The sequence below is a fragment of the Mytilus galloprovincialis genome, chromosome 8 (genome assembly GCF_965363235.1).
Source record: "Mytilus galloprovincialis chromosome 8, xbMytGall1.hap1.1, whole genome shotgun sequence".
NCBI classification, from domain to species: Eukaryota; Metazoa; Mollusca; class Bivalvia; order Mytilida; family Mytilidae; genus Mytilus; species Mytilus galloprovincialis.
Window position 1 is genome coordinate 76,706,181 of NC_134845.1, and position 27,090 is coordinate 76,733,270.

The 27,090-nt window shown below is 33.5% G+C and overlaps 1 protein-coding gene across 1 annotated transcript; it reads right to left on the bottom strand.

Annotated features, from left to right (window-relative positions):
* Window positions 1-408: 408 nt before the first annotated feature.
* On the bottom strand, window positions 409-25,767 carry LOC143043780 (erythroid differentiation-related factor 1-like). Its single transcript, XM_076215958.1, has 3 exons — window positions 25,582-25,767; window positions 5,465-5,694; window positions 409-573 (listed from the first exon to the last, which is right to left on the bottom strand). The coding sequence occupies exons 1-3, from the start codon at window positions 25,757-25,759 to the stop codon at window positions 409-411; spliced, it is 573 nt and encodes a 190-aa protein (XP_076072073.1). The 5' UTR covers window positions 25,760-25,767.
* Window positions 25,768-27,090: the final 1,323 nt, after the last annotated feature.

A 27,090-nucleotide genomic window follows, 5' to 3' on the forward strand; every position in this document is an offset into this window, starting at 1 on the left:
CAATTTCGCTGGTGTGTTCTATTGGATACTTAAATGATAATAGGAAATATGTAGATTATGCCATTTTTACTGTCAGATTTTCTTTTTTTACTAGGGTTGTCAAGATTTTAGAACATTCCTGCATTTTACTTTAATGTTCTATTTTATTCCATGGCAGCTAATTTTTGTTTGTTACCTGACCAGAAAATGGATGCCACTAACCATATGCTACGTACCCTTAGGAACATTCACCCCAAATTTGGTGGAAATTGGTTTTGAAGTTTCAGAGATGATCTTTAAAAAAGTTTAAGGACATAAGCTGATGAAGAATGCCAAGTGACAGCTAAAGCTGGCATGGCCTTTGAGGCCAGGTAAGTTATAAATTGCTCAACTTAACATGTTATTTCAATTTAAAAACTGTTCACTAAATTATACCTCTTCCTGTGCACAAGCAGATAATGGAGGATGATCTTGAAGTTGTTTGTACATCTCAAAATAAGTTTCTGCAATGTTGAAGTTTATTAATTCCAAAATCTCCTCAAAACTCTTTCCTTGTTTTAAAATCTTAAAGGCTTTCTTGAAACAGATAATTGCCTAAAATACATAAAAAAAGGAAGCTTCAATCTTGGCAAAAGTCATGTTTTAAAATTTATTATATTTAACATTATTAAGTTAATTCAGTTATGTTAGTGGGTTGTGCCTGAAAGAATATCTAAATGCAAATAATGCTTTATAGATTTTAGTGAGTGGCAAATAGATATTAGGACTATGTGCAATGAAAATTAAAATATATCGTTATTTTATGAAGAATCAAAAAAGGAGAAAAGAGATGTTTTTAGCAACACAAACATACTATAGTTGTTAATATTTGTGTCATTTTGGTCTCTTGTGGAGAGTTGTCTCATTGGCAATCATACCACATCTTCTTTTTTATATCATTCTTTATATCAAATCATTTTGTCCGTCCAGAAAGCACATTCTAGAAAGTAGTACATATTGAACACAAAATAGTTCTACTTACGAGTGTAACTTTAAAAATATGTAGAATATCTAGGCATTATTGGTAATAAATGAAGGCTGAATGATCATTGTAAAACACTCTTTGACTTGTAATTTTGAAAAGAGGGTACATTTTGCCTGTTTGTCAGATCTGAAGTACCTGTTTTGGTTCATCCGAAGTTCTGGGAACCAGTAATCTTTCTTATATACCATTAAAGGTATGCTAATTTTTACAGTACAAGACACCATAAAGTGTTGCTTTGACATACAATGATTATCACTTTATTTGAACTTAAAACTAGAGGCTCTAAAGAGCCTGTGTCGCTCACCTTGGTCTATGTGCATATCAAACAAAGGACACAAATGGATTCATGACAAAATTGTATTTTGGTGATGGTGATGTGTTTGAAGTTCTTACTTTACTGAACGATTTTGCTTCTTACAATTATATCTTTAATGAACTTTGCCCATTAGTAACAGAGAACTATACAGTAAAACCTGTATAAACCGGCCGGCTACGGGACTATGAAAGAGGGCCGGTTTGGACAGTGAGCCGGTTTATTCAGGTTTCCGTTTTGACCGGAAGTTAAGTACTTGTGACGTCCGATATTTTGCCTGTAAAAGTTCTCTCTGATTGTGAATTATATCTGATAAATTAAAATACTTTCACTTCGTTTTTCATTGTTTGCCTTTGCATCCTAATGCTCGCGTTGTTTGGATTGTGAGACGAGAGTTTCGATTTACTTCCATGATTATTAATTTGTTAAATGGCCGATTAAAAAGCCAGAATATAATCAAACGTAGTTTCATCACTATCGCAACGTTGTCGTACAGTGTACAATACCCATTGATTGTTGTCATCTGGGTGTTTTTCATTATCAAGGTCATGTGTTTAGGGGTTCACAACAGGGAATCGAGGATTTCGAAATCACGATGAAAATTTCTTATTCTGCGATTTAAATTTGTTTATCCAAGTTACAACGTAAGTTCAATCCAAGATATATTCGGTGTTTTTTTTTCGTTTAACTGACACGTTTATAATGTTTTAATAAATAATACAGCTCACTCCTGTACGATTGTAAGTTCACAGTTTAACACCTGACTAATTGATTATCCTGAAAAGCCATATTGTATAAACAAATATGTTTTGATTGCATATCGATTATTGAAATTAATTACACAAACCGGTTTTGACAGGTAATAATTAATGTAATTAAGAGTATTGGGACTTCATAATTAGATCGGAATTCGGAATACACAGGGTCCGGTATACTAAGGGTATTTTAACAAAGACTTTGAAGAGGAAAACATGGGACTTTCATTTTCGGCCGGAATGGACAGGAAACCGGTTTATTCAGGGTCCGGTTTAATCAGGTTTGACTGTATTTGGTAAAAATTTACATAAATTTACCAAATTAATGAAAATTGTTAAAAATTGACTATAAAGGGCAATAACTCCTTAAGGGGTCAATTGACCATTTAGGTCATGTTGACTTATTTGTAGATCTTACTTTGCTGAACATTATTGCTGTTTACAGTTTATCGCTATCTATAATAGTATTCAAGATAACCAAAAACGGCAAAATTTCTTTAAAAATTACCAATTGGAGGGCAGCAACCCAACAACCAGTTGTCCAATTTATCTGAAAAATTCAGGGCAGATAAATATTGACTTGATTAACATTTTAACTTCATGTCAGATTTGCTCTAAATGCTTTGGTTTCATAGTTATAAGCCAAAAACTGCATTTTACCCCTATGTTCTATTTTTAGCCGTGGCGGCCATCTTGGTTGAATGGCCAGGTCATCAGACACATTTTTCAAACTAGATACCCCAAAGATGATTGTGGCCTAGTAGTTTCAGTGGAGATTTTGTAAAAGATTACTTAGATTTATGAAAAATGGTTAAAAATTGACTATAAAGGGCAATAACTCCTAAAGGGGTCAACTGACCATTTCGGTCATGTTGATTTATTTGTAAATCTAACTTTGCTTAACATAATTGATGTTTACAGTTTATCTCTATCTATAATAATATTCAAGATAATAACCATAAACAGCAAAATTTCCTCAAAATTACCAATTCAGGGGCAGCAACCCAACAACGGGTTGACTGATTCATCTGAAAATTTTAGGGCAGATAGATCTTGACCTGATAAACATTATTATCCCATGTCAGATTTCCTCAAAATGCTTTGGTTTTTGAGTTATAAGCCAAAAACTGCATTTTACCCCTATGTTCTATTTTTAGCTGTGGCGTCCATCTTAGTTGGTTGACCAGGTCACGCCACACATTTTTTAAACTAGATACCCCAAAGATGATTGTGGCCAAGTTTGGATTAATTTGGCCCAGTAGTTTCAGAGGAGAAGATTTTTGTAAAAGATTACTTTAATTTACGAAAAATGGTTAAAAATTGACTATAAAGGGCAATAACTCCTAAACGGGTCAACTGACCATTTTGGTCATGTTGACTTATTTGTAGATCTTACTTTGCTAAACATTATTGCTGTTTACAGTTTATCTCTATCTATAATAATATTCAAGATAATAACCAAAAACAGCAAAATTTCCTCAAAATTACCAATTCAGGGGCAGCAACCCAACAACCAATTGACCGATTCATCTGAAAATTTCACGGCAGATAGATCTTGACCTGATAAACATTTTATCCCCCATGTCAGATTTCCTCAAAATGCTTTGGTTTTTGAGTTATAAGCCAAAAACTGCATTTTACCCCTATGTTCTATTTTTAGCCGTGGCGGCCATCTTGGTTGGTTGACCAAGTCACGCCACACATTTTTTAAACTAAATACCCCAAAGATGATTGTGGCCAAGTTTGGATTAATTTGGCCCAGTAGTTTCAGAGGAGAAGATTTTTGTAAAAGATTACTTTAATTTACGAAAAATGGTTAAAAATTGACTATAAAGGGCAATAACTCCTAAACGGGTCAACTGACCATTTTGGTCATGTTGACTTATTTGTAGATCTTACTCTGCTAAACATTATTGCTGTTTACAGTTTATCTCTATCTATAATAATATTCAAGATAATAACCAAAAACAGTAAAATTTCCTCAAAATTACCAATTCAGGGGCAGCAACCCAACAACCGATTGACTGATTCATCTGAAAATTTCAGGGCAGATAGATCTTGACCTGATAAACATTTTCAACCCATGTCAGATTTCCTCAAAATGCTTTGGTTTTTGATTTATAAGCCAAAAACTGCATTTTACCCCTATGTTCTATTTTTAGCCGTGGCGGCCATCTTGGTTGGTTGACCAGGTCACGCCACACATTTTTAAACTAGATACCCAAATGATGATTGTGGCCAAGTTTGGTTTGATTTGGCCCAGTAGTTTCAGAGGAGAAGATTTTTGCAAAAGCTAACGCCGGACGACGACGGACGACGGACGCAAAGTGATGAGAAAAGCTCACTTGGCCCTTTGGGCCAGGTGAGCTAAAAAAAGAGCTATTCAGCTTGAAATTGAGGTAACTAACATTGAAAGCAATGGGACCAAGAATAAGTGGTGTACTTCTTGAATAGAGCAGTGCAAATAAACAAATAAACCAATAAAAAATATACAAAACAGACGGAGGCACAGACCCGAAAACATAATGCCCCTCTACTATCGTAGGTGGGGCATAAAAATTTCTCCTAAATACTTAAATTTTTTTCTTCAATGATGACCTGCATTTTCATTTTCATAGGTTGACAGGTATGTCATTATATATGTAAGAATGTATCCAAGCCAAGTAATTGTTGTTTAAATGTTGTCATGCATTCCAATGAAGAAGGATGTAATGGCTGAAACTTATCGAAACTTGTGTGATAGTTATATCATATATATATGTGTGATAGTTATATCATATATATATGTGTGATAGTTATATCATATATATATGTGTGATAGTTATATCATATATATATATATATATATAAAGGAAACACTAGGCCACCGAAAGCTGAATTATTTTAGTTCAGTCTATGTGGCCGAGTGGTCTGGAGTGATGGACACATTTCTCGATATCCCAATAGCAAGAGTTTAAAAATCTGCAGATCTAACATTGTTGTGCTGATATAAAGAGTAGTTTATATGAAATAAAATGTGTTGTTAGCTGTGTATCGCCTTCACTGATGATCCAAATGGATGGATCTGTCCTGGAGTTGTCACTTGTTTAGTCGTACTTATTTCCATCACTGTATTATACGATCCTTTCGGTCAGTAGAATCTAGAGTTGTAACACAGTATATGATATATTAGGCATGATGATGGAATTGATAGCTGATTAGCTAAATATCTATTATAAAGGATCGTTTGATACAGTAACAAAAATAAGTATGATGTCTTTATTTTGTTGAACTCGATCTTTGTTTCAAAGTACAATGTACCAAGATTTTATAGTCATTTCTTGAATATGCTTGACGAATGTTATAAAGAAAAATGTCAAAATTAATAATATAAAGAATTATAATTAAGTTAACCTGTTCAAAGAAAAATCTTTCATCTTTACTAAACTCATTCCGTGCTGTCCTAGAACAGAGTTCCTTAGCCTTCAAACAATGAAGTCTTCCAATATTTAACATTACTTTGGCATTGCCTGCCTTATCATCTACTGACTTGAATTTAGACATCCCACTTTCAAAACAGGACAGGCTCTCCTTATAAAAGGATTCAAATTCTTGAAATTCTTCTTTAGGAAATCTTTCACCTGCTGTAAAAGAAAAATATATATCCTATATTTATCGCCAATAACAAGACAACAAAAAGTTGTAAACTTTTGATATCATAGAGTAAACAGATGCTCCGCAGGGCGCAGCTTTATACGACCGCAAAGGTTGAACCCTGAACGGTTGGGGCAAGTATGGACATAACATTCAAGCTGGATTCAGCTCTTAATTTGGATTGTGATTAAATAGTTGACACAGCATAGGTTTCGGACACAGAATGAATGTGGTCTAATGAAATTAAAATATTTTTTTTGACTTTGAGCAATTCACTATGCTGTTGAATATTAATCCTCTCAAAAAACTGTTTGAAGAAATTTTCTTTTTATTTATGAAATCTGAAATGAGAAAAATTTAACCCCCCCCCCCCCATTTTTTTTTCACATCCCCCTTTCCCTTTTTCCAAAACTGATCTCAATTCAAATTTCTAATGGAGTTTGCAACAATAACTACTCATTTAAATACATCATAAAATATTAAAATGTAACAAAAGGTGCTTGTTATCACTGAATGGTGAAGATTGTTTTAATTTATCAGTTGGTAGTAAAAGTGAATATACATTGTATATTGTATAAAACAATGATTTAAGTTGATTCAACTACTATTCTGGACAAAGAAAGATAACTCCAATCAATTGATTGACCTCAACTCCCAAAATCAATCCTAACCTTCCTTTTGTGGTCATAAACCTTGCGATTAAATTTCATGGATTTCTATTTACTTATACTAAAGTTATTGTGCGAAAACCAAGAATAATGCTTATTTTGGACCTTTTTTGGCCCTTAATTCCTAAACTGTTTGAACTAATAGTTATCAAAGGTACCAGGATTATAATTTAGTACGCCAGACGCGCGTTTCGTCTACATAAGACTCATCAGTGACGCTCATATCAAAATGTTTATTAAGCCAAACAAGTAAAAAGTTGAAGAGCATTAAGGATCCAAAATTCCAAAAAGTTGTGCCAAATACGGCTAAGGTAATCTATGCCTGGTATAAGAAAATCCTTAGTTTTCGAAAAATTCAAAGTTTTGCTAACAGGAAATTTGTAAAAATGACCACATTATTGATATTCATGTCAACACCAAAGTGTTGACTACTGGGCTGGTGATACCCTCGGGGACAAAAACGTCCACCAGCAGTGGCATCGACCCAGTGGTGAAAATAGTTATCAAAGGTACCAGGATTATAATTTAGTACGCCAGACGCGCGTTTCGTCTACATAAGACTCATCAGTGACGCTCATATCAAAATGTTTATTAAGCCAAACTCCCAAAATCAATCCCAACCTTCTTTTTGTGGTCATAAACCTTGTGTCAAAATTTCATAGATTTCTATTTACTTAAACTAAAGTTATAGTGCGAAAACCAAGAAAATGCTTATTCGGGCCCTTTTTGGCCCTTTATTCCTAAAAAATTAGGACCAAAACTCCCAAAATTAATCCCTACTTTCTTTTGTGGTCATAAACCTTGTGTTTAAATTTCATAGATTTCTATTCACTTTTACTAAAGTTAGAGTGCGAAAACTAAAAGTATTCGGACGACGACGACAACGACGACGCCAACGTGATACCAATATACGACCAAAAAATTTTCAATTTTTGCAGTCGTATAAAAAGGATAATTGTACATCAATAACGTACAATGTTACAAAACTAAGATTTTTAAAAGTGTTGCATAATCCCAAATAGGATTTCAATATATTTCTGTATAAAGCACCTGTTATTAAGGTAGATGCAATCAAGTTGATGAACTCCATTTTTCATTTCTAAACTAGAGGCTCTCAAGAAGAGCATGTGTTGCTCACTTTGGTCTATGTGCATATTAAACAATGGACATGACAAAATTGTGTTTTTGTGATGGTGATGTGTTTGTAGATCTTACTTTACTGAACATTCTTGTTGCTACAATTATCTCTATCTATAATGAACTTGGCCCAGTAATTACAGTGGAAAATATTTTGTAACAAGAATGTGTCCTCAGTACACGAATGCCCCACTCGCACTATCATTTTCTATGTTCAGTGGACCGTGAAATCGGGGTAAAATCTCTAATTTGGCATTAAAATTAGAAAGATCATATCATAGGGAACATGTGTACCAAGTTTGAAGTCGATTGGACTTCAACTTCATCAAAAACTACCTCGACCAAAAACTTTAACCTGAAGCGGGACAGACGGACGAACGAACGAACGGACGGACGAACGAACGAACGAACAGACGAACGGACGCACAGACCAGAAAACATAATGCCCCTCTACTATCGTAGGTGGGGCATAAAAATTCACAAAAATTTACAAAAAATATGAAAATTGTAAAAAAATGACTATAGGTGTAATACCACCTAATCATGGTACGTCACATCCGGTTGTATACGAAAATAGGTCGAAAAAAAAATATTCCCTTGAATTTGACAGTTGTAGGTAATTAATCCTACATTTTATAGCAGTAAAAGATTTCTGTGTCATAAACATATGTCTTGGGTATTTCAAAGCACCATTATTTTTTTATTTGGGATTTCTATAGAATATTTTGTAATCTTGAGGTTACATGGTGACTAAACCTTGTACACAGATAAAATAAGGGGAGCAATTTGATTGGATAACTTCCGGTGATGGTTATTTTCTTATATGCAATGAAATATTATGTGAATTTTTTTCTATAGTACTGGACACTGGATAAACCTTTGCTCATGCCAAGTATTTCTTTATTTGAAACAAAGATAAATTCTACAGAATTTTTTGAAAAGTGCAAATTTAACAAAGACTAATAGGGGGAAATCAATGGTGGTATTACACCTATAAAGGGCAATAACTCCTTAAGGGGTAAACTGACAATTTTGGTCATGTTGACTTATTTGTAGATCTTACTTTGCTGAACATTATTGCTGTTTACAGTTTATCTCTATCTAAAATAGTATTCTAGATAATAACCAACCAGATGCTCCGCAGGGCGTAGCTTTATACGACCGCAGAGGTTGAACCCTGAACGGTTGGGGCAAGTATGGACACAACATTCAAGCTGGATTCAGCTCTAAATTTGGATTGTGATTAAATAGTTGACACAGCATAGGTTTCTGACACAGAATGAATGTGTTCTAATGAACTTAAAATTTTTGTTTTCTCTTAGAGCAATTCACTATGCTGTTGAATATTAATCCTCTCAAAAAAATGTTTGAAGAAATTTTCTTTTTTATTTATGAAATTTCAAATGAGAAAAATTGAACCCAATTTTTTTCAATCACATCCCCCTTTCCCTTATTCCAAAACTAATCTCAATTAAAATTTATAATGGAGTTTGCAACAATAACTACTCATTTAAATACATCATAAAATATTAAGATGTAAAAAAAACTGCTTGTTATCACTGAATGGTAAAGATTATTTTAATTTATCAGTTGGTAGTAAAAAGTGAATATACATTGTATATTGTATATAACAAAGATTTAAGTTGATTCTGGACAAAGAAAGATAACTCCAATTAAAAAAAAATCTTGCTATTGCACAATATTTTGCAATTAGATATTTCTTGCTTACTATTCTGGACAAAGAAAGATAACTCTAATTAAAAAAAAATTTGCTATTTCACAATATTGTGCAATTAGATATTTCTTGCCATTGCGCAATACTGTCCAATTGAAAAGACTTGATATTGCACAATACTTAATATAATAATTTTAGATCCTGATTTGGACCAACTTGAAAACTGGGCCCATAATAAAAAATCTAAGTACATTTTTGGATTCAGTATATCAAAGAACCCCAAGATTTCAATTTTTGTTAAATTCAGACTAAGTTTAATTTTGGACCCTTTGGACTTTAGTGTAGACCAATTTGAAAACAGGACCAAAAATGAAGAATCTACATACACAGTTAGATTTGGTACATTGTATATCAAAGAACCCCATTTATTCAATTTTTGATGAAATCAAACAAAGTTTAATTTTGGACCCCGATTTGAACCAACTTAAAAACTGGGCCAATAATCAAGAATCTAAGTACATTTTAAGATTCAGCATATCAAAGAACCTAACTGATTCATTTTTTGTCAAAATCAAACTAAGTTTAATTTTGGACCCTTTGGACCTTAATGTAGACCAATTTGAAAACGGGACCAAAAGTTAAGAATCTACATACACAGTCATGACAGTTAGATTCGGCATATCAAAGAACCCCAATTATTCAATTTTGATGAAATCAAACAAAGTTTAATTTTGGACCCTTTGGGCCCCTTATTCTGTTGGGACCAAAACTCCCAAAATCAATACCAACCTTCCTTTTATGGTCATAAACCTTGTGTTTAAATTTCATAGATTTCTATTTACTTAAACTAAAGTTATTGTGCGAAAACCAAGAATAATGCTTATTTGGGCCCCTTTTTTGGCCCCTAATTCCTAAACTGTTGAAACCAAAACTCCCAAAATCAATCCCAACTGTTCTTTTGTGGTCATAAACCTTGTGTCAAAATTTCATAGATTTCTATTAACTTAAACTAAAGTTATAGTGCGAAAACCAAGAAAATGCTTATTTGGGCCCTTTTTGGCCCCTAATTCCTAAAATGTTGGGACCAAAACTCCCAAAGTCAATACCAACCTTCCTTTTGTGGTCATAAACCTTGTGTTAAAATTTCATAGATTTCCATTCACTTTTACTAAAGTTAGAGTGCGAAAACTAAAAGTATTCGGACGACGACGACGACGACGCCAACGTGATAGCAATATACGACGAAAAATTTTTCAAATTTTGCGGTCGTATAAAAACTGCAAAATTACCTTAAAATTTCCAATTTTAGGGCAGCAACCCAACAATGGGTTGTAGGATTCATCTGAAAAATATCAGGGGATAGATCTTATTCTCATGGACATTTAAATCTTGAAAGATTTGCCCTAAATGTCTTAGTTTTAAAGATATAAAGCAAAAACTGCATTTTATCACTATGTTCTAATTTTAGCCATGTTGGCCATTTTATTTGGTAGGTTGGGTCATCGGACACATTTTTTAAAACTATATACCACAATTATGATTGTCGCCAAGTAAGTTTAAATTTGGCGCAGTAGGTTCAGAGAAGAAGATTTTTGTACAAGTTATAAAAAATGACGAAAAAGTTGTTAAAATTGACTATAAAGGGCAATAACTCCTTCAGGGGTTCTCTGACAATTTTGGTAATGATTGACTTATTTTGCTGAACATTATTGCTGTTTACAGTTTATCTCTATCTATAATAGTATTCAAGATAATAACCAAAAAAGGCAAAATTTCCTTAAAATTACCAATTCAGGGAGAGCAACCCAACAACAGGTTGTCCGATTCGTCTGAAAATTTCAGGGCAGATAGATCTTGACCTGATCAACAATTTTACCCCATGTCAGATTTGCTCTAAATGCTTTGGTTTCAAAGATATCAGCCTAATTATACATTTTACCCCTGTAATCTATTTTTAGACAATGCAGCCATCTTGGTATGGTGGCCATTTTTTAAACTAGATACCTCAATGATGATTGTGGCCAAGTTTGGTTTAATTCGGCCCAGTAGTTTCAGAGGAAATGATTTTTGTAAAAGATAACTAAGATTTACAAACTAGAGGCTCTAAAGAGCCTGTGTCGCTCACCTCGGTCTATGAGAATATTGAACAAAGGAAGCAGATGGATTCATGACAAAATTGTGTTTTGGTAATGGTGATGTGTTTGTACGTCTTACTTTACTGAACATTCTTGCTGCTTACAGTTATCTCTATCTATAATAAACTTGGTCCAGTAGTTTCAGTGGAAAATGTTAGTAAAAATTTACAAATTTTATAAAAATTGTTAAAAATTGACTATAAAGGACAATAACTCCTTAGGGGGTCAATTGACCATTTCAGTCATGTTGACTTATTTGTAAATCTTACTTTGCTGTACATTATTGCTGTTTAAAGTTTATCTCTATCTATAATAATATTCAAGATAATAACCAACCAGATGCTCCGCAGGGCGCAGCTTTATACGACCGCAGAGGTTGAACCCTGAACGGTTGGGGCAAGTATGGACACAGCATTCAAGCAGGATTCAGCTCTAAATTTGGATTGTGATTAAATAGTTGACACAGCATAGGTTTCTGACACAGAATGAATGTGGTCTAATGAACTTAAAATATTGTTTTTGCCTTTGAGCAATTCACTATGCTGTTGAATATTAATCTTCTCAAAAAAATGTTTGAAGAAATTTTCTTTTTATTTATGAAATCTGAAATGAGAAAAATTCCCCCCCCCCTCATTTTTTTTTCACATCCCCCTTTCCCTTTTTCCAAAACTGATCTCAATTCAAATTTCTAATGGAGTTTGAACTACTCATTTAAATACATCATAAAATATTAAAATGTAACAAAAAGTGCTTGTTATCAGTTGGTAGTAAAAGTGAATATACATTGTATATTGTATAAAACAATGATTTAAGTTGATTCAACTACTATTCTGGACAAAGAAAAATAACTCTAATCAATTGAAAATTTCTTGCTATTGCACAATATTGTGCAATTAGATATTTCTTGCTATTGCACAATACTGTGCAATTGAAAATATTTGCTATTGCACAATACTGTGCAATTGAAGATTTCTTGCTATTGTGCAATACTGTGCAATTGAAAATTTCTTGTTATTGCACAATACGGTGCAATTGAAGATTTCTTGCTATTGCTGAATACTGTGCAATTGAAAATTTCTTGCTATTGCACAATACTTAATATAATAATTTTGGATCCTGATTTGAACCAACTTGAAAACTGGGCCCAAGATTTGGCATATCAAAGAACCCCAATTATTCAATTTTTGATGAAATCAAAAAAAGTTTAATTTGGACCCGATTTGGACCAACTTGAAAACTGGGCCAATAATCAACCAGATGCTCCATAGGGCGCAGCTTTATACAACCGCAGAGGTTGAACCCTGAACGGTTGGGGCAAGTATGGACACAACATTCAAGCTGGATTCAGCTCTAAATTTGGATTGTGATTAAATAGTTGACACAGCATAGGTTTCTGACACAGAATGAATGTGGTCTAATGAACTTAAAATATTTTTTTTTCCTTTGAGCAATTCACTATGCTGTTGAATATTAATCCTCTCAAAAAAATGTTTGAAAAAATTTTCTTTTTATTTATGAAATCTGAAATGAGAAAAATTTAACCCCCCTCCCCCCTCATTTTTTTTCACATCCCCCTTTCCCTTTTTCCAAAACTGATATCAATTCAAATTTCTAATGGAGTTTGCAACAATAACTGCTCATTTAAATACATCATAAAATATTAAAATGTAAAATAAAGTTATTATCACTGAATGGTAAAGATTGTTTTAATTTATCAGTTGGTAGTAAAAGTGAATATACATTGTATATTGTATAAAACAATGATTTAAGTTGATTCAACTACTATTCTGGACAAAGAAAGATAACTCCAATTGAAAATATCTTGCTATTGCACAATATTGTGCAATTAGATATTTCTTGCTATTGCACAATATTGTGCAATTAGATATTTCTTGCTATTGCACAATACTGTGCAATTGAAAACATTTGCTTTTGCACAATATTGTGCAATTGAAGATTTTTTGCTACTGCACAATACTGTGCAATTGAAGATTTCTTGCTATTGCTGAATACTGTGCAATTGAAAATTTCTTGCTATTGCACAATACTTAATATAATAATTTTGGATCCTGATTTGAACCAACTTGAAAACTGGGCCCATAATCAAAAATCTAAGTACATGTTTAGATTCAGCATATCAAAAAAGCCCATGAATTCAATTTTTGTTAAAATCAAACTTAGTTTAATTTTGGACCCTTTGGACTTTAATGTAGACCAATTTGAAAACGGGACCAAAAATTAAGAATCTACATACACAGTTAGATTTGGCATATCAAAGAACGCCAATTATTCAATTTTTGATGACATCAAACAAAGTTTAAGTTTGGACCCCGATTTGGACCAACTTGAAAACTGGGCAAATAATCAAACATCTAAGTACATTTTTAGATTCAACAAATTAAAGAACCCCAAGGATTCAATTTTTGTTAAAATCAAACTAAGTTTAATTTTGGACCCTTTGGACCTTAATGTAGACCAATTTGAAAACAGGACATACACAGTTAGATTCGGCATATCAAAGAACCCCAATTATTCAATTTTTGATGAGATCAAACAAAGTTCAATTTTGGACCCTTTGGGCCCCTTATTCCTAAACTGTTGGGACCAAAACTCCCAAAATCAAAACCAACCTTCCTTTTATGGTCATAAACCTTGTGTTTAAATTTCATAGATTTCTATTTACTGATACTTAAGTTATGGTGCGAAAACCAAGAATAATGCTTATTTGGGCACCTTTTTGGCCCCTAATTCCTAAACTGTTGGGACTTCAACTCCCAAAATCAATCCCAACCTTCCTTTTGTGGTCATAAACCTTGTGTCAAAATTTCATAGATTTCTATTCACTTTTACTAAAGTTAGAATGCGAAAACTAAAAGTATTCTGACATCGACGACGACGACGACGCAGACGACGATGCCAACGTGATAGCAATATACGACGAAAAATTAAAAATTTTGCGGTCGTATAAAAACAGTAAAATTTCCTTAAAATTACCAATTTAGAGGCAGCAACCCAACAACAGGTTGTCCGATTCATCTGAAAATTTCAGAGCAGATAGATTTTGACCTGATAAACAATTTTACCCAATGTCAGATTTGCTCTCAATTTAGCTTTGGTATTTGAGTTATAAGCCAAAAACTGCATTTTACCCCTATGTTCTATTTTTAGCCATGGGGGTCATCTTGGTTGGATGGCTGGGTCACCGGACATTTTTTAAACTAGATACCCAAAAGATGATTGTGGCCAAGTTTGGATTAATTTTGCCCAGTAGTTTCAGAGGAGAAGATTTTTGTAAAAGATTACTAAGATTTACGAAAAATGGTTAAAAATTTACTATAAAGGGCAATAACTCCTAAAGGGGTCAACTGACCATTTCGGTCTAGTTGACTTATTTGTAAATCTAACTTTGCTGAACATTATTGCTGTAACAGTTTATCTCTATCTATAACAATATTCAAGATAATAACCAAAAACAGTAAAATTTCCTTAAAATTTCCAATTTAGGGGCAGCAACCCAACAACGGGTTGTCCGATTCATCTGAAAATTTCAGGGCAGATAGATGTTCACCTGATGAACAATTTTACTTCTGTCAGATTTGCTCTAAATGCTTTGGTTTTTGAGTTATAAGCCAAAAACTGCATTTTACCCCTATGTTCTATTTTTAGCCATGGCAGCCATCTTGGTTGGATGGCCGGGTCATCGGACACATTTTTTAAACAAGATACCCCAAAGATGATTGTGGCCAAGTTTGGATTAATTTGGCCCAGTAGTTTCAGAGGAGAAGATTTTTGTAAAAGATTACTAAGATTTACGAACTAGAGGCTCTAAAGAGCCTGTGTCGCTGACCTTGGTCTATGTGAATATTAAACAATGGACACAGATGGATTCATGACAAAATTGTGTTTTGGTGATGGTGATGTGTTTGTAGATCTTACTTTACTGAACATTCTTGCTGCTTACAATTATCTCCATTGATAACAGTACTTTCTGTGGAAAATGTTATTGAAAATCTTCAAATTTTAAGAAAATTGTTAAAAATTGACTATGAAGGGCAATAACTCCTTAGGGGGTCAATTGACTATTTTGGTCATACTGACTTATTTTTAGTTCTTACTTTGCTGTACATTATTGCTGTTTACAGTTTATCTCTATCTATAATAATATTCAAGATAACAACCAAAAACTGCAAAATTTCCTTAAAATTACCAATTCAGGGGCAGCAACCCCATAACAGGTGGTCCGATTCATCTGAAAATTTCAGGGCAGATAGATCTTGACCTAATAAACAATTTTACCACATGGCAGATTGCTCTAATTGCTTTGGTTTTTGAGTTATAAGCCAAAAACTGCATTTTACCCCTATGTTCTATTTTTAGCCATGGCGGCCATCTTGGTTCGTTGGCCGGGTCACCGGACACATTTTTTAAACTATATACCCCAATGATGATTATGGCCAAGTTTGGTTAAATTTGGCCCAGTAGTTTCAGAGGAGAAGATTTTTCTAAAAGATTACTAAGATTTACGAAAAATGGTTAAAAATTGACTATAAAGGGCAATAACTCCTAAAGTGGTCATCTGACCATTTTGGTAATGTTGACTTATTTGTAGATCTTACTTTGCTGAACATTATTGCTGTTTACAGTTTATCTCTATCTATAATAATATTCAAGATAATAACCAAAAACAGCAAAATTTCCTTAAAATTACCATTTCAGGGGCAGCAACCCAACAACGGAATGTCTGATTCATCTGAAAATTTCAGGGCAGATAGATCTTGACCTAATGAATAATTTTACCCCCCATGTCAGATTTGCTCTAAATGCTTTGGTTTTTGAGTTATAAGCCAAAAACTGCATTTTACCCCTATGTTCTATTTTTAGCCATGGCGGCCATCTTGGTTTCGTTGGCCGGGTCACCGGACACATTTTTTAAACTAGATACCCCAATGATGATTATGGCCAAGTTTGGTTAAATTTGGCTCAATAGTTTCAGAGGAGAAGATTTTTCTAAAAGATTACTAAGATTTACGAAAAATGGTTAAAAATTGACTATAAAGGGCAATTACTCCTAAAGTGGTCATCTGACCATTTTGGTCATGTTGACTTATTTGTAGATCTTACTTTGCTGAACATTATTGCTGTTTACAGTTTATCTCTATCTATAATAATATTCAAGATAATAACCAAAAACAGCAAAATTTCCTTAAAATTACCATTTCAGGGGCAGCAACCCAACAACGGAATGTCTGATTCATCTGAAAATTTCAGGGCAGATAGATCTTGACCTGATGAACAATTTTACTGGTGTCAGATTTGCTCTAAATGCTTTGGTTTTTGAGTTATAAGCCAAAAACTGCATTTTACCCCTATGTTCTATTTTTAGCCATGGCGGCCATCTTGGTTAGTTGGGCGGGGCACCGGACACATTTTTTAAACTAGATACCCCAATGATGATTATGGCCAAGTTTGGTTAAATTTGACCCAGTAGTTTCAGAGGAGAAGATTTTTCTAAAAGATAACTAAGATTTACGAAAAATGGTTAAAAATTGACTATAAAGGGCAATAACTCCTAAAGTGGTCAACTGACCATTTTGATCATGTTGACTTATTTGTAGATCTTACTTTGCTGAACATTATTGCTGTTTACAGTTTATCTCTATCTATAATAATATTCAAGATAATAACCAAAAACAGCAAAATTTCCTTAAAATTACCATTTCAGGGGCAGCAACCCAACAACGAAATGTCCGATTCAACTGAAAATTTCAGGGCAGATAGATCTTGACCTGTTGAACAATATTACCCTTGTCAGATTTGCTCTAAATGCTTTGGTTTTTGAGTTATAAGCCAAAAACTGCATTTTACCCCTATGTTCTATTTTTAGCCATGGCGGCCATCTTGGTTGGTTGGCCGGGTCACCGGACACATTTTTTAAACTAGTTACCCCAATAATGATTGTGGCCAAGTTTGGTTAAATTTGGCCCAGTAGTTTCAGAGGAGAAGATTTTTGTAAAAGTTAGCGCAGGACGACGACGACGGACGACGACGGACGACGCCGGACGCCGGACGCCAAGTGATGAGAAAAGCTCACTTGGCCCTTTGGGCCAGGTGAGCTAAAAATTGACTGTGAAGGGCAATTACTCCTTAGGGGGTCAATTGACTATTCTAGTCATAGTGACTTATTTTTAGTTCTTACTTTGCTATACATTATTGCTGTTTACAGTTTATCTCTATCTATAATAATATTCAAGATAACAAAAAAAACAGCAAAATTTCCTCAAAATTACCAATTCAGGGGCAGCAACCTAACAACCGATTATCCGATTCATCTGAAAATTCCAGGGCAGATAGATCGTGACCTGATCAACAATTTGACTTCCTGTCAGATTTGCTCTTAATGCTTTGGTTTTTGAGTTATAAGCCAAAAACTGCATTTTACCCCCATGTTCTATTTTTAGCCATGGTGGCCATCTTGGTTTGTTGGCCGAGTTACCGGACACATTTTTTTAACTAGATACCCCAATTATGGCTAAGTTTGGTTAAATTTGGCCCAGTAGTTTCAGAGGAGAAGATTTTTCTAAAAGATTACTAAGATTTACGAAAAATGGTTAAAAATTGACTATAAAAGGCAATAACTCCTAAAGTGGTCAACTGACCATTTTGGTCATGTTGACTTATTTGTAGATCTTACTTTGCTGAACATTATTGCTGTTTACAGTTTATCTCTATCTATAATGATATTCAAGATAATAACCAAAAACAGCAAAATTTCCTTAAAATTACCATTTCAGGGGCAGTAATCCAACAACGGAATGTCCGTTCATCTGCAAATTTGAAGGCAGATGGAACTTGACCTGAAAACAATTTAACTCTATGTCAGATTTGCTCTAAATGCTTTGGTTTTTGAGTTATAAGCCAAAAACTGCATTGTACCCCTATGTTCTATTTTTAGCCATGGCAGCCATCTTGGTTGGTTGGCCAGGTCACCGGACACATTTTTTAAACTACATACCCCAATGATGATTATGGCAAAGTTTGGTTAAATTTGGCCCAGTAGTTTCAGAGAAGAAGATTTTTCTAAAAGATTACTAAGATTTACGAAAAATGGTTAAAAATTGACTATAAAGGGCAATAACTCCTTAAGGGGTCACCTGACCATTTCGGTCAAGTTGACTTATTTGTAAATCTTACTTTGCTGAACATTATTGCTGTTTACAGTTTATCTCTATCTATAATAATATTCCAAATAATAACCAAAAACAGCAAAATTTCCATAAAATTACCAATTCAGGGGCAGCAACCCATCAACGGGTTGTCCGATTCATCTGAAAATTTCTGGGCAGATAGATCTTGACCTGATAAACAATTTTTCCATGTCAGATTTGCTCTAAATGCTTTGGTTTTTGAGTTATAAGTCAAAAACTGCATTTTACCCCTATGTTCTATTTTTAGCCATGGCGGCCATCTTGGTTGGTTGGCCGGGTCACCGGACACATTTTTCAAACTAGATACCCCAATGATGATTGTGGCCAAGTTTGATTAAATTTGGCCAAGCAGTTTTAGAGGAGAAGATTTTTGTAAAAGTTAACGACGACGGACGCAGGACGACGACGGATGCGGGACGACGATAGACGACAAACGACGGAAGACAACGGACGCAAAGTGATGGGAAAAGCTCACTTGGACCTTCGGGCCAGGTGAGCTAAAAACTGCAAAATTTCCTTAAAATTACTAATTCGGGGGCAGCAGGTTGTCAGATTTGTCTGAAATTTTCAGGGCAGATAGATCTTGACCTAATAAATAATTTTACCCCATCACAGATTTGATTTCAGAGATATAACCCAAAATCTACATTTTACCCCTATGTTCTATTTTTAGGCATTGCGGCCATCTTAGTTAAATGGACAAGTTTACGGACAACGGACGCCAATTGATGAGAAAAGCTCACTTGACCTTTCAGGTCAGGTGAGCTTAAAAAGCGCACCAACTTTAAAGTTATCAATAAATGACTGAAATTAGGTGAAAAAAATTCCAGATCCTTGGACATAACTGAAGAATGATAGAAGAGAGGCTACTCAAATTTGTACTTGATCTGAGTAACTTTTGTGGTAACAAGAATTGTGTATATGTTTCAAAAAATTTGATGAAAAAAAATAATGGCTAAAATGGAAGAAATATGCTGGTAAATTATATTTCATAACAAAAATTATTATTTTTTAAACTTCGGCACTTACCGCAAAGGACCGAAAAACAGATGATTTTCTGCCAATTTCCTGAATGAAAAACACGATTTCAAAGAAGTATTTCTTAGTAATTCTTTGACTCATTGCCTAAAATTTCAGATTTTTTACACCTTTGAAATATCTGCTATTCATCTATAATGAAATTGATTTGATAAATATTGTTTATAGCTGCAGGTATTTGGTTTTAAATAGATGTGTAACTAGAGGCTCTAAAGAGCCTGTGTCGCATACCTTGGTCTAAGTGAATATTAAACAAAGGACGCAGATGGATTCATGACAAAATTGTGTTTTGGTGATGGTGATGTGTTTGTACATCTTACTTTACTGAACATTCTTGCTGCTTACAATTATCTCTATTTATAATGAACTTGGCCCAGTAGTTTTAGAGGAGAAGATTTTTGTAAAAGATAACAAAGATTTACGAAAAATGGTTAAAATTAACTATCAAGGGCAATAACTCCTAAAGGGGTCAACTGACCATTTCGGTCATGTTGACTTATTTGTAAATCGAACTTTGCTGAACATTATTGCTGTTAACAGTTTATCTCTATCTATAACAATATTCAAGATAATAACCAAAAACAGTAAAATTTCCTTAAAATTACCAATTTAGGGGCAGCAACCCAACAACAGGTTGTCTGATTCATCTGAAAATTTCAGGGCAGATATATCTTGACCTAATAAACAATTTTACTTCATGTCAGATTTACTTTAAATGCTTTGGTTTTTGAGTTATAAGCCAAAAACTGAATTTTACCCCTATGTTCTATTTTTAGCTGTGGTGGCCATCTTGGTTGGTTGGCCTGGTCACGCCACACATTTTACACTATATTCCCCAAAGATGATTATGGCCAAGTTTGGTTTAATTTGGCCCAGTAGTTTCAGAGGAGAAGATTTTTGTAAACGGTTACTAAGATTTACGAAAAATGGTAAAAAATTTACTATAAAGGGCAATAACTCCTAAAGGGGTCAATTGATCATTTAGGTCATGTTGACATATTTGTAAATCTTACTTTGCTGAACATTATTGCTGTTTACAGTTTATCTCTTTCTATAATATTATTTAAGATAATAACCAACAAGAATGTGTCCAAAGTACACGGATGCCCCACTCGCACTATCATTTTCTATGTTCAATGGACCGTGAAATTGGATAAAAAATATAATTAGGCATTAAAATTAGAAAGATAATATCATAGGGAACATGTGTACTAAGTTTCAAGTTGATTGGACTTCAACTTCATCAACAAGAGTGCACACGCTGAAATGTCTCGCCTTCTATACTAATCATTGATATTATGTTGATAGTCCTAAGTATAAAGCTAAGCTTTAATACAACTGTCACATAAACTTAACATTAACCAAGATAACTAAACAAAGACCAATGAACCTTGAAAATGAGGTCACGGTCAGATGAACCATGCCAGGCAGACATGTACAGCTAACAATGCTTCTATACAACATCTATAGTTGACCTATTACTTATAGTTTAAGAAAAATAGACCAAAACACAAAAACTTAACACTGTGCAATGAACTGTGAAAATAAGGTCACGGTCAAATAAAACCTGCGCGACTGACATAAAGATCATAAAATATTTCCATACATCAAATATAGATGACCTATGGCATATAGTATTAGATAAAAAGACCAAAACTCAAAAACTTAACTTTGACCACTGAACCATGAAAATGAGGTCAAGGTCACATGACATCTGCCCGCTAGATAGGTACACCTTACAATCATTCCATACAACAAATATGGTAGACCTATTGCATATAGTATGAGAAAAACAGACCAAAACACAAAAATTTAACTATAACCACTGAACCATGAAAATGAGGTCAAGGTCAGATGACACCTGCCAGTTGGACATGTACACCTAACAGTCCTTCCATACACCGAATATACTAGCCCTATTGCTTGTAGTATCTGAGATATGGAACTGACCACCAAAACTTAACCTTGTTCACTGATCCATGAAATGAGGTTGAGGTCAAGTGAAAACTGTCTGACAGACACGAGGACCTTTCAAGGTATGCACATATCAAATATAGTTATCCTATTACTTATAATAAGAGAGAATTCAACATTACAAAAAATCTGAACTTTTTTTTCAAGTGGTCACTGAACCATGAAAATGAGATCAAGGACATTGGACATGTGACTGACGGAAACTTCGTAACATGAGGCATCTATATACAAAGTATGAAGCATCCAGGTCTTCCACCTTCTAAAATATAAAGCTTTTAAGAAGTTAGCTAACACCGCCGCCGCCGCCGCCGGATCACTATCCCTATGTCGAGCTTTCTGCAACAAAAGTTGCAGGCTCGACAAAAACTACCTTGACCAAAAACTTTAACCTGAAACATGCACTTTCATTTTCTATGTTCAGTGGACCGTGAAATTGGGGTCAAAAGTTTAATTTGGCTATAAAATTAGAAAGATCATATCATAAGGAACATGTATACTAAGTTTCAAGTTGATTGGACTTCAACTTCATCAAAAACTACCTTGACCAAAAACTTTAACCTGAAGCGGGACAGACGGACGAACAGACGGACGGACGGACGGACGGACGAACGGGCGAACGGACAGACGAACGGACGCACAGACCAGAAAACATAATGCCCCTCTACTATCGTAGGTGGGGCATAAAAACAGCAAAATTTCCTTAAAATTACCAATTCAGGGGCAGCAACCCAACAATGGGTTGTCCGATTCATCTGAAAATTTCAGGGCAGATAGATCTTGACCTGATAAACAATTTTACCGATGTCAGATTTGCTCTAAATGCTTTGGTTTTTGAGTAATAAGCCAAAAACTGCATTTTACCCCTATGTTCTATTTTTAGCCATGGCGGCCATCTTGCTTGGTTGGCCGGGTCATCGGACACATTTTTTAAACTAGATACCCCAATGATGATTGTGGCCAAGTTTGGTTTAATTTGGCCCAGTAGTTTCAGAGGAGAAGATTTTTATAAAAGTTAACGACGCCGGACGCAAAGTGATGGGAAAAGCTCACTTGGCCCTTTGGGCCAGGTGAGCTTAAAACAGTGAATATTTGTCCGCCTTTGACAATACATCAGGAAATTTAAAATAGCCTTTGATCTAACTTTTCAGATATTTTTTGATCAAAGAGACACTTTTTTAAGCTAAGAATATTTTGATTTTGGTGTTATCTTCATATAGAAATATCAGTATATTTCAAAAACATAAAGACCTGAACATGAATTGCAGAAAACATGGAAAATTATGGGGAAAATAAGCACCCCACTCTAACTCTAGATTGTAAACGTGTTGCCACCAATACTAAATCTTCAAAGATCTGTGTTTTGTGATCAAAAGCATTGCGTATTTGTTTAATAAAATTTGGTTGAGGCAAACTTAGTGAATATCAAGAAATTTTGAGACGTATGTGTGAGATGTCTTACATAAAGACAAGAGTAAACCTTTATACTCCCTCAGCTATGGCTGGGGCTAAAAAAAACTGGATTTTCTATGTTCAGTGGAAGTTGCAATTGGGATAATCAAAGAGCTGAAAGCTCTGAGGAAAAATGATGCCACTGTCTCTAATATTGGGATTTATATTTTATTGAAATCTGTACATTTGTTAGTTTAAAAACATCAAGTACCTGTACCTTATCCCGGCCTCGTTAAAATTAGTAAATAAGTTTTTGTTAGTATTTACATACAAGTTTCCATACTTGAAAAAATTATATACCATATCAGTAATATCAAAAAATGAAGTTTACCATTAAGATTATCAAACATAATTATCTAATATAACAAATGCACAGGTTATGAAAAATATATATTGTGAGTAGTTAAAGTAGTAAAATATAAAGATATATAAGATATATATTTAAAGTATGTAGATAATTTTGAATTCAAAATTATGAAAAGAAGAAAAAAAAAAATAAAAAAAAAAAATAAAAAAAATAAAAAAACAACAACAAAAACAACAACAAAAAGAAACAAAATTAAATAAATAAGTAAATAGATAATTGAAAGATAAATATTAAATTTCAAGGAAGTCTTTGTTTAACATTGCAGCATATCTCGTAAGCATATAATTGATATTCGTATGTGTGTGTGTGAAGTGAAGATGACAACTGGCTGTTTTTTTATTAGCACAAACGAATAGGTCAACCCTACCTGAATGATTTACAGTATCCATTGACTACTGGCTGTTCTTTTTTGTACAAATAAAGGCTTGTATAGTTCGCACTGGTATATAGTCCGAACCCCGTTGTCCCCAAAAAATTTTAGGTAAAAAAACTTTTTGTTACTGTTAGAAAAGGTCTAATAAAACTCTGGTAATTTCAAATCCTATGCGATCGTTTGCAGTATTTTCTAAGGAAAACCTGTTTTCCATCATCAAACAGAAGCTGAAACTGCTTGTAAATGATTCTAGAAAGCTTCATGATTGTTAAAATAAGTTTAATTCATTTAAAAAACAATTTAGCAACTTGTGTATGTTAAACAGGAAGTTTAAAAAGCATGACTGTTAAAGAAGAAATTAACTGGCGAGAGTCGAAATCCGTACATGACAGATATCACTATAATACGACTTTGAAAGTAAAACAGTTCCATCATTTTGTAAAACAGTCTTTAATATACCTATCACATTATTATTTGAAAGGTCTTAAGCTAATACAAACCATTATAGTCAGTATGAAACATCAAAACAGAATGAACAATAACCGATTACGTTTTGTAGTTTACAAATTCTAAGCTGGTTTACAGTTGTCTTTTTTACTATGTTTGTATTGTTTCAATCAAGCAGATACCAGTTTCTTTCAACAAATAAATTGAAAAGAAACGAGAAATTTGTAATGAAAGGTTTAGTTTTTATATTTATCAGTATTAATTAGAAATTGAATAGAAATAACTTATTAAAATATGGATGAGTTAAAATTATTAGTTTGAAAAATGATGAGAGTGCCCTCTACATGTGAACAATGTAAACTAACCACCTCGCCGCGAAATTGGACTAGTTCTCTTATTTCTTGCTTATTGTACCGGTACTCTATTCACCCCCTTTGGAAGATCCAATTTTGGAGAATAAAACGGCAGACTATACAGTTAGGGGTGTTACTTAAACAAGTTACTTTTTTTAGTTACTTATATAGGTAATTTTTGTTTTAAAAAAATATAAAATTACTCAATAGAGTTATTTTAAATTTCAATAAAAGCAGAGACTAAATGTAGTTTTCATGAATTTTTACATCATTTTATATCATAAATTTAAGAATTTGTAAGATTTGAGAGGAGAATAGACATAAAGGGTTATATAAAAATAATGAAAAAAAATGTTACTTGAATAAGTTATTTTGTACATCTTTGAAAGAATTAGTAATAACACTTATTTTAGGAACATATGTAATTGTTTTGGGTTACAAATTATGAATAACTTCAAGTCTTAATTAATTCATAAGTTTCTATCTATTTATATCTGTCTACCTTCAAGATTTTGAAGGAAAACAATATTTTAATATTCCCAAGAGACCAATCTTTGACCAAGAAGCGTTGATATCTAAGATAAGTGTGTTGATATCAAAGATAAGTGTGTCAGAAAAGCAATTAGTGTTTCAGAAGGATTAGATTTTATATTTCATGGGAAAAATTAACCAGATGTCTGTAAAAATTTGTTAAAACTAGTAAAATTTGTATAATTGGTCACCTATGAAAATAATATTTAGAAAAGTTACTTATATAAAAAAAAATAGCCTCGTTTTCAACATTACTTATATAGGTAATTTTAAAAGTTACTTGTTTAAGTAATGCCCCTGACTGCTATACAAGCCTTTCTATGGACAGGTCAATATTTTTTTTGGTAAATAAAATAAATTATGTAAACTGGTTCCCGTCCGACTACAACACTTTGTTCGAGTGTAGCGTAAAACAAGCAGGTTCCAGTTAGTATGTAAAAAAGTAATAAATATGAAACCAACGCAGAAGACGACATCATACCATTATACGAACCCAAAATTTTTTTGGGGTCGTATAAAAATTACCTTTTTGTAGACAAGATTGTGCTTCCTTCATGTACCATTTACCAAGCTTATCAAGCGTTTCACCATACTTTTTTTTTAATGAAAGTATAGATTCACATTTTGAATCTGTTGTCATGGATTCAGCTCTTTCAATGGCAACTGCATAACATTTACAACACAAGAGTAGTCTCCCATTCATGTCATCAGGTTGAGTACATACCCATTCATATTCTAAAAGAGTAAAACAGTTTTAAGGACAATTCAGTTCTGATTCGAATAGATATCTTACCCATAAAGACATTTATTTGAGATGCAATTAAGGGTCTACAATAATTTCTACACAATTTGACATGTCTTTTAATTTGAAAGTTGGATCAAGTCCATTAGTTCTGCCAAAAACGAATGATTCTGCAATGGTTCCAAATGCTTAAGTATATTACATATATATTGGTTTCTGATGTGTTAGCTTGCAGTTCTGAATCTGTGTTAATAATGAAAATAAATTGCATCGCGGAGCGCAGCTGGATACGACCGCAGCTGGATATGACTGCAGAGGTCCAACCATCAACAGTTGGGGCAAAAATGGACACAATGTTCGCGCTTGATACAGGTCTGAATTTGGATTGTAATTAAATATTTGATACATAATAAGTTTCTGACACAGTCACAGAATAACTGTTGTCAAAGAACTAAGAATTGGTTATATAGTTATATATGATGTTGCAAATTGACACCCAACCCTCCTCCTTTTTCCAAAAAAAAATTCCCTCAGATATGGTCATAATCTCAATTCAAATTTCCAATGGAGTTTGCAACCATAATTACCCATTCAAACAAATCATAAGTCTTAAAATAGAAAATGACATACATCATCTAGGCTTAAAATAGATATTCCTTAATCAGCATTTTTTAAATAGTAACTTCTAAAAATAAATTGACAGCTAATGGTTTACTTTTATAAATAGTTATTTGGATGGAGAGTTGTCTCATTTGCACTCACACCACATCTTCCTATATCTAATCACCTCAAGACAATACAACATTTCTTTATACATAATTTAAAAGCAGTGTAAGGGAGATAATCCAAACATATAATTTGCAATTTTTTTTAATAATTCCTAAACAGTTTGAGCCAAACCCCCCCCCCCCCCTCGCGATAGCCACTACTAACCATCTCTATGTGGTATGGAAACTTGTGATATCATTTCAAAGAGATCAATATACACCAGTCAACAAGTTATTGTCTGGTAAGTAGAAAAATGCTTATTAGGGCCCTTTTTTGGCCCCTAATTCCAAAACTGTTGTGATCATAACCCCCAAAATCAATCCCAACCTTCCTTTTGTGGTTATAGACCTTTTGTTTAAATATCATAGAATTCAATTCACATTTACTGAAGTTTTTGTCCGGAAACCAAATGTCTTATGACGACAACAAGACTTTGATACCAATATACGACCCCAAAATTTTTGGCGGTCGTATAAAAATGTCTCAGAGGACAGCATGATGGACTTCAAATCATACTTATCTAT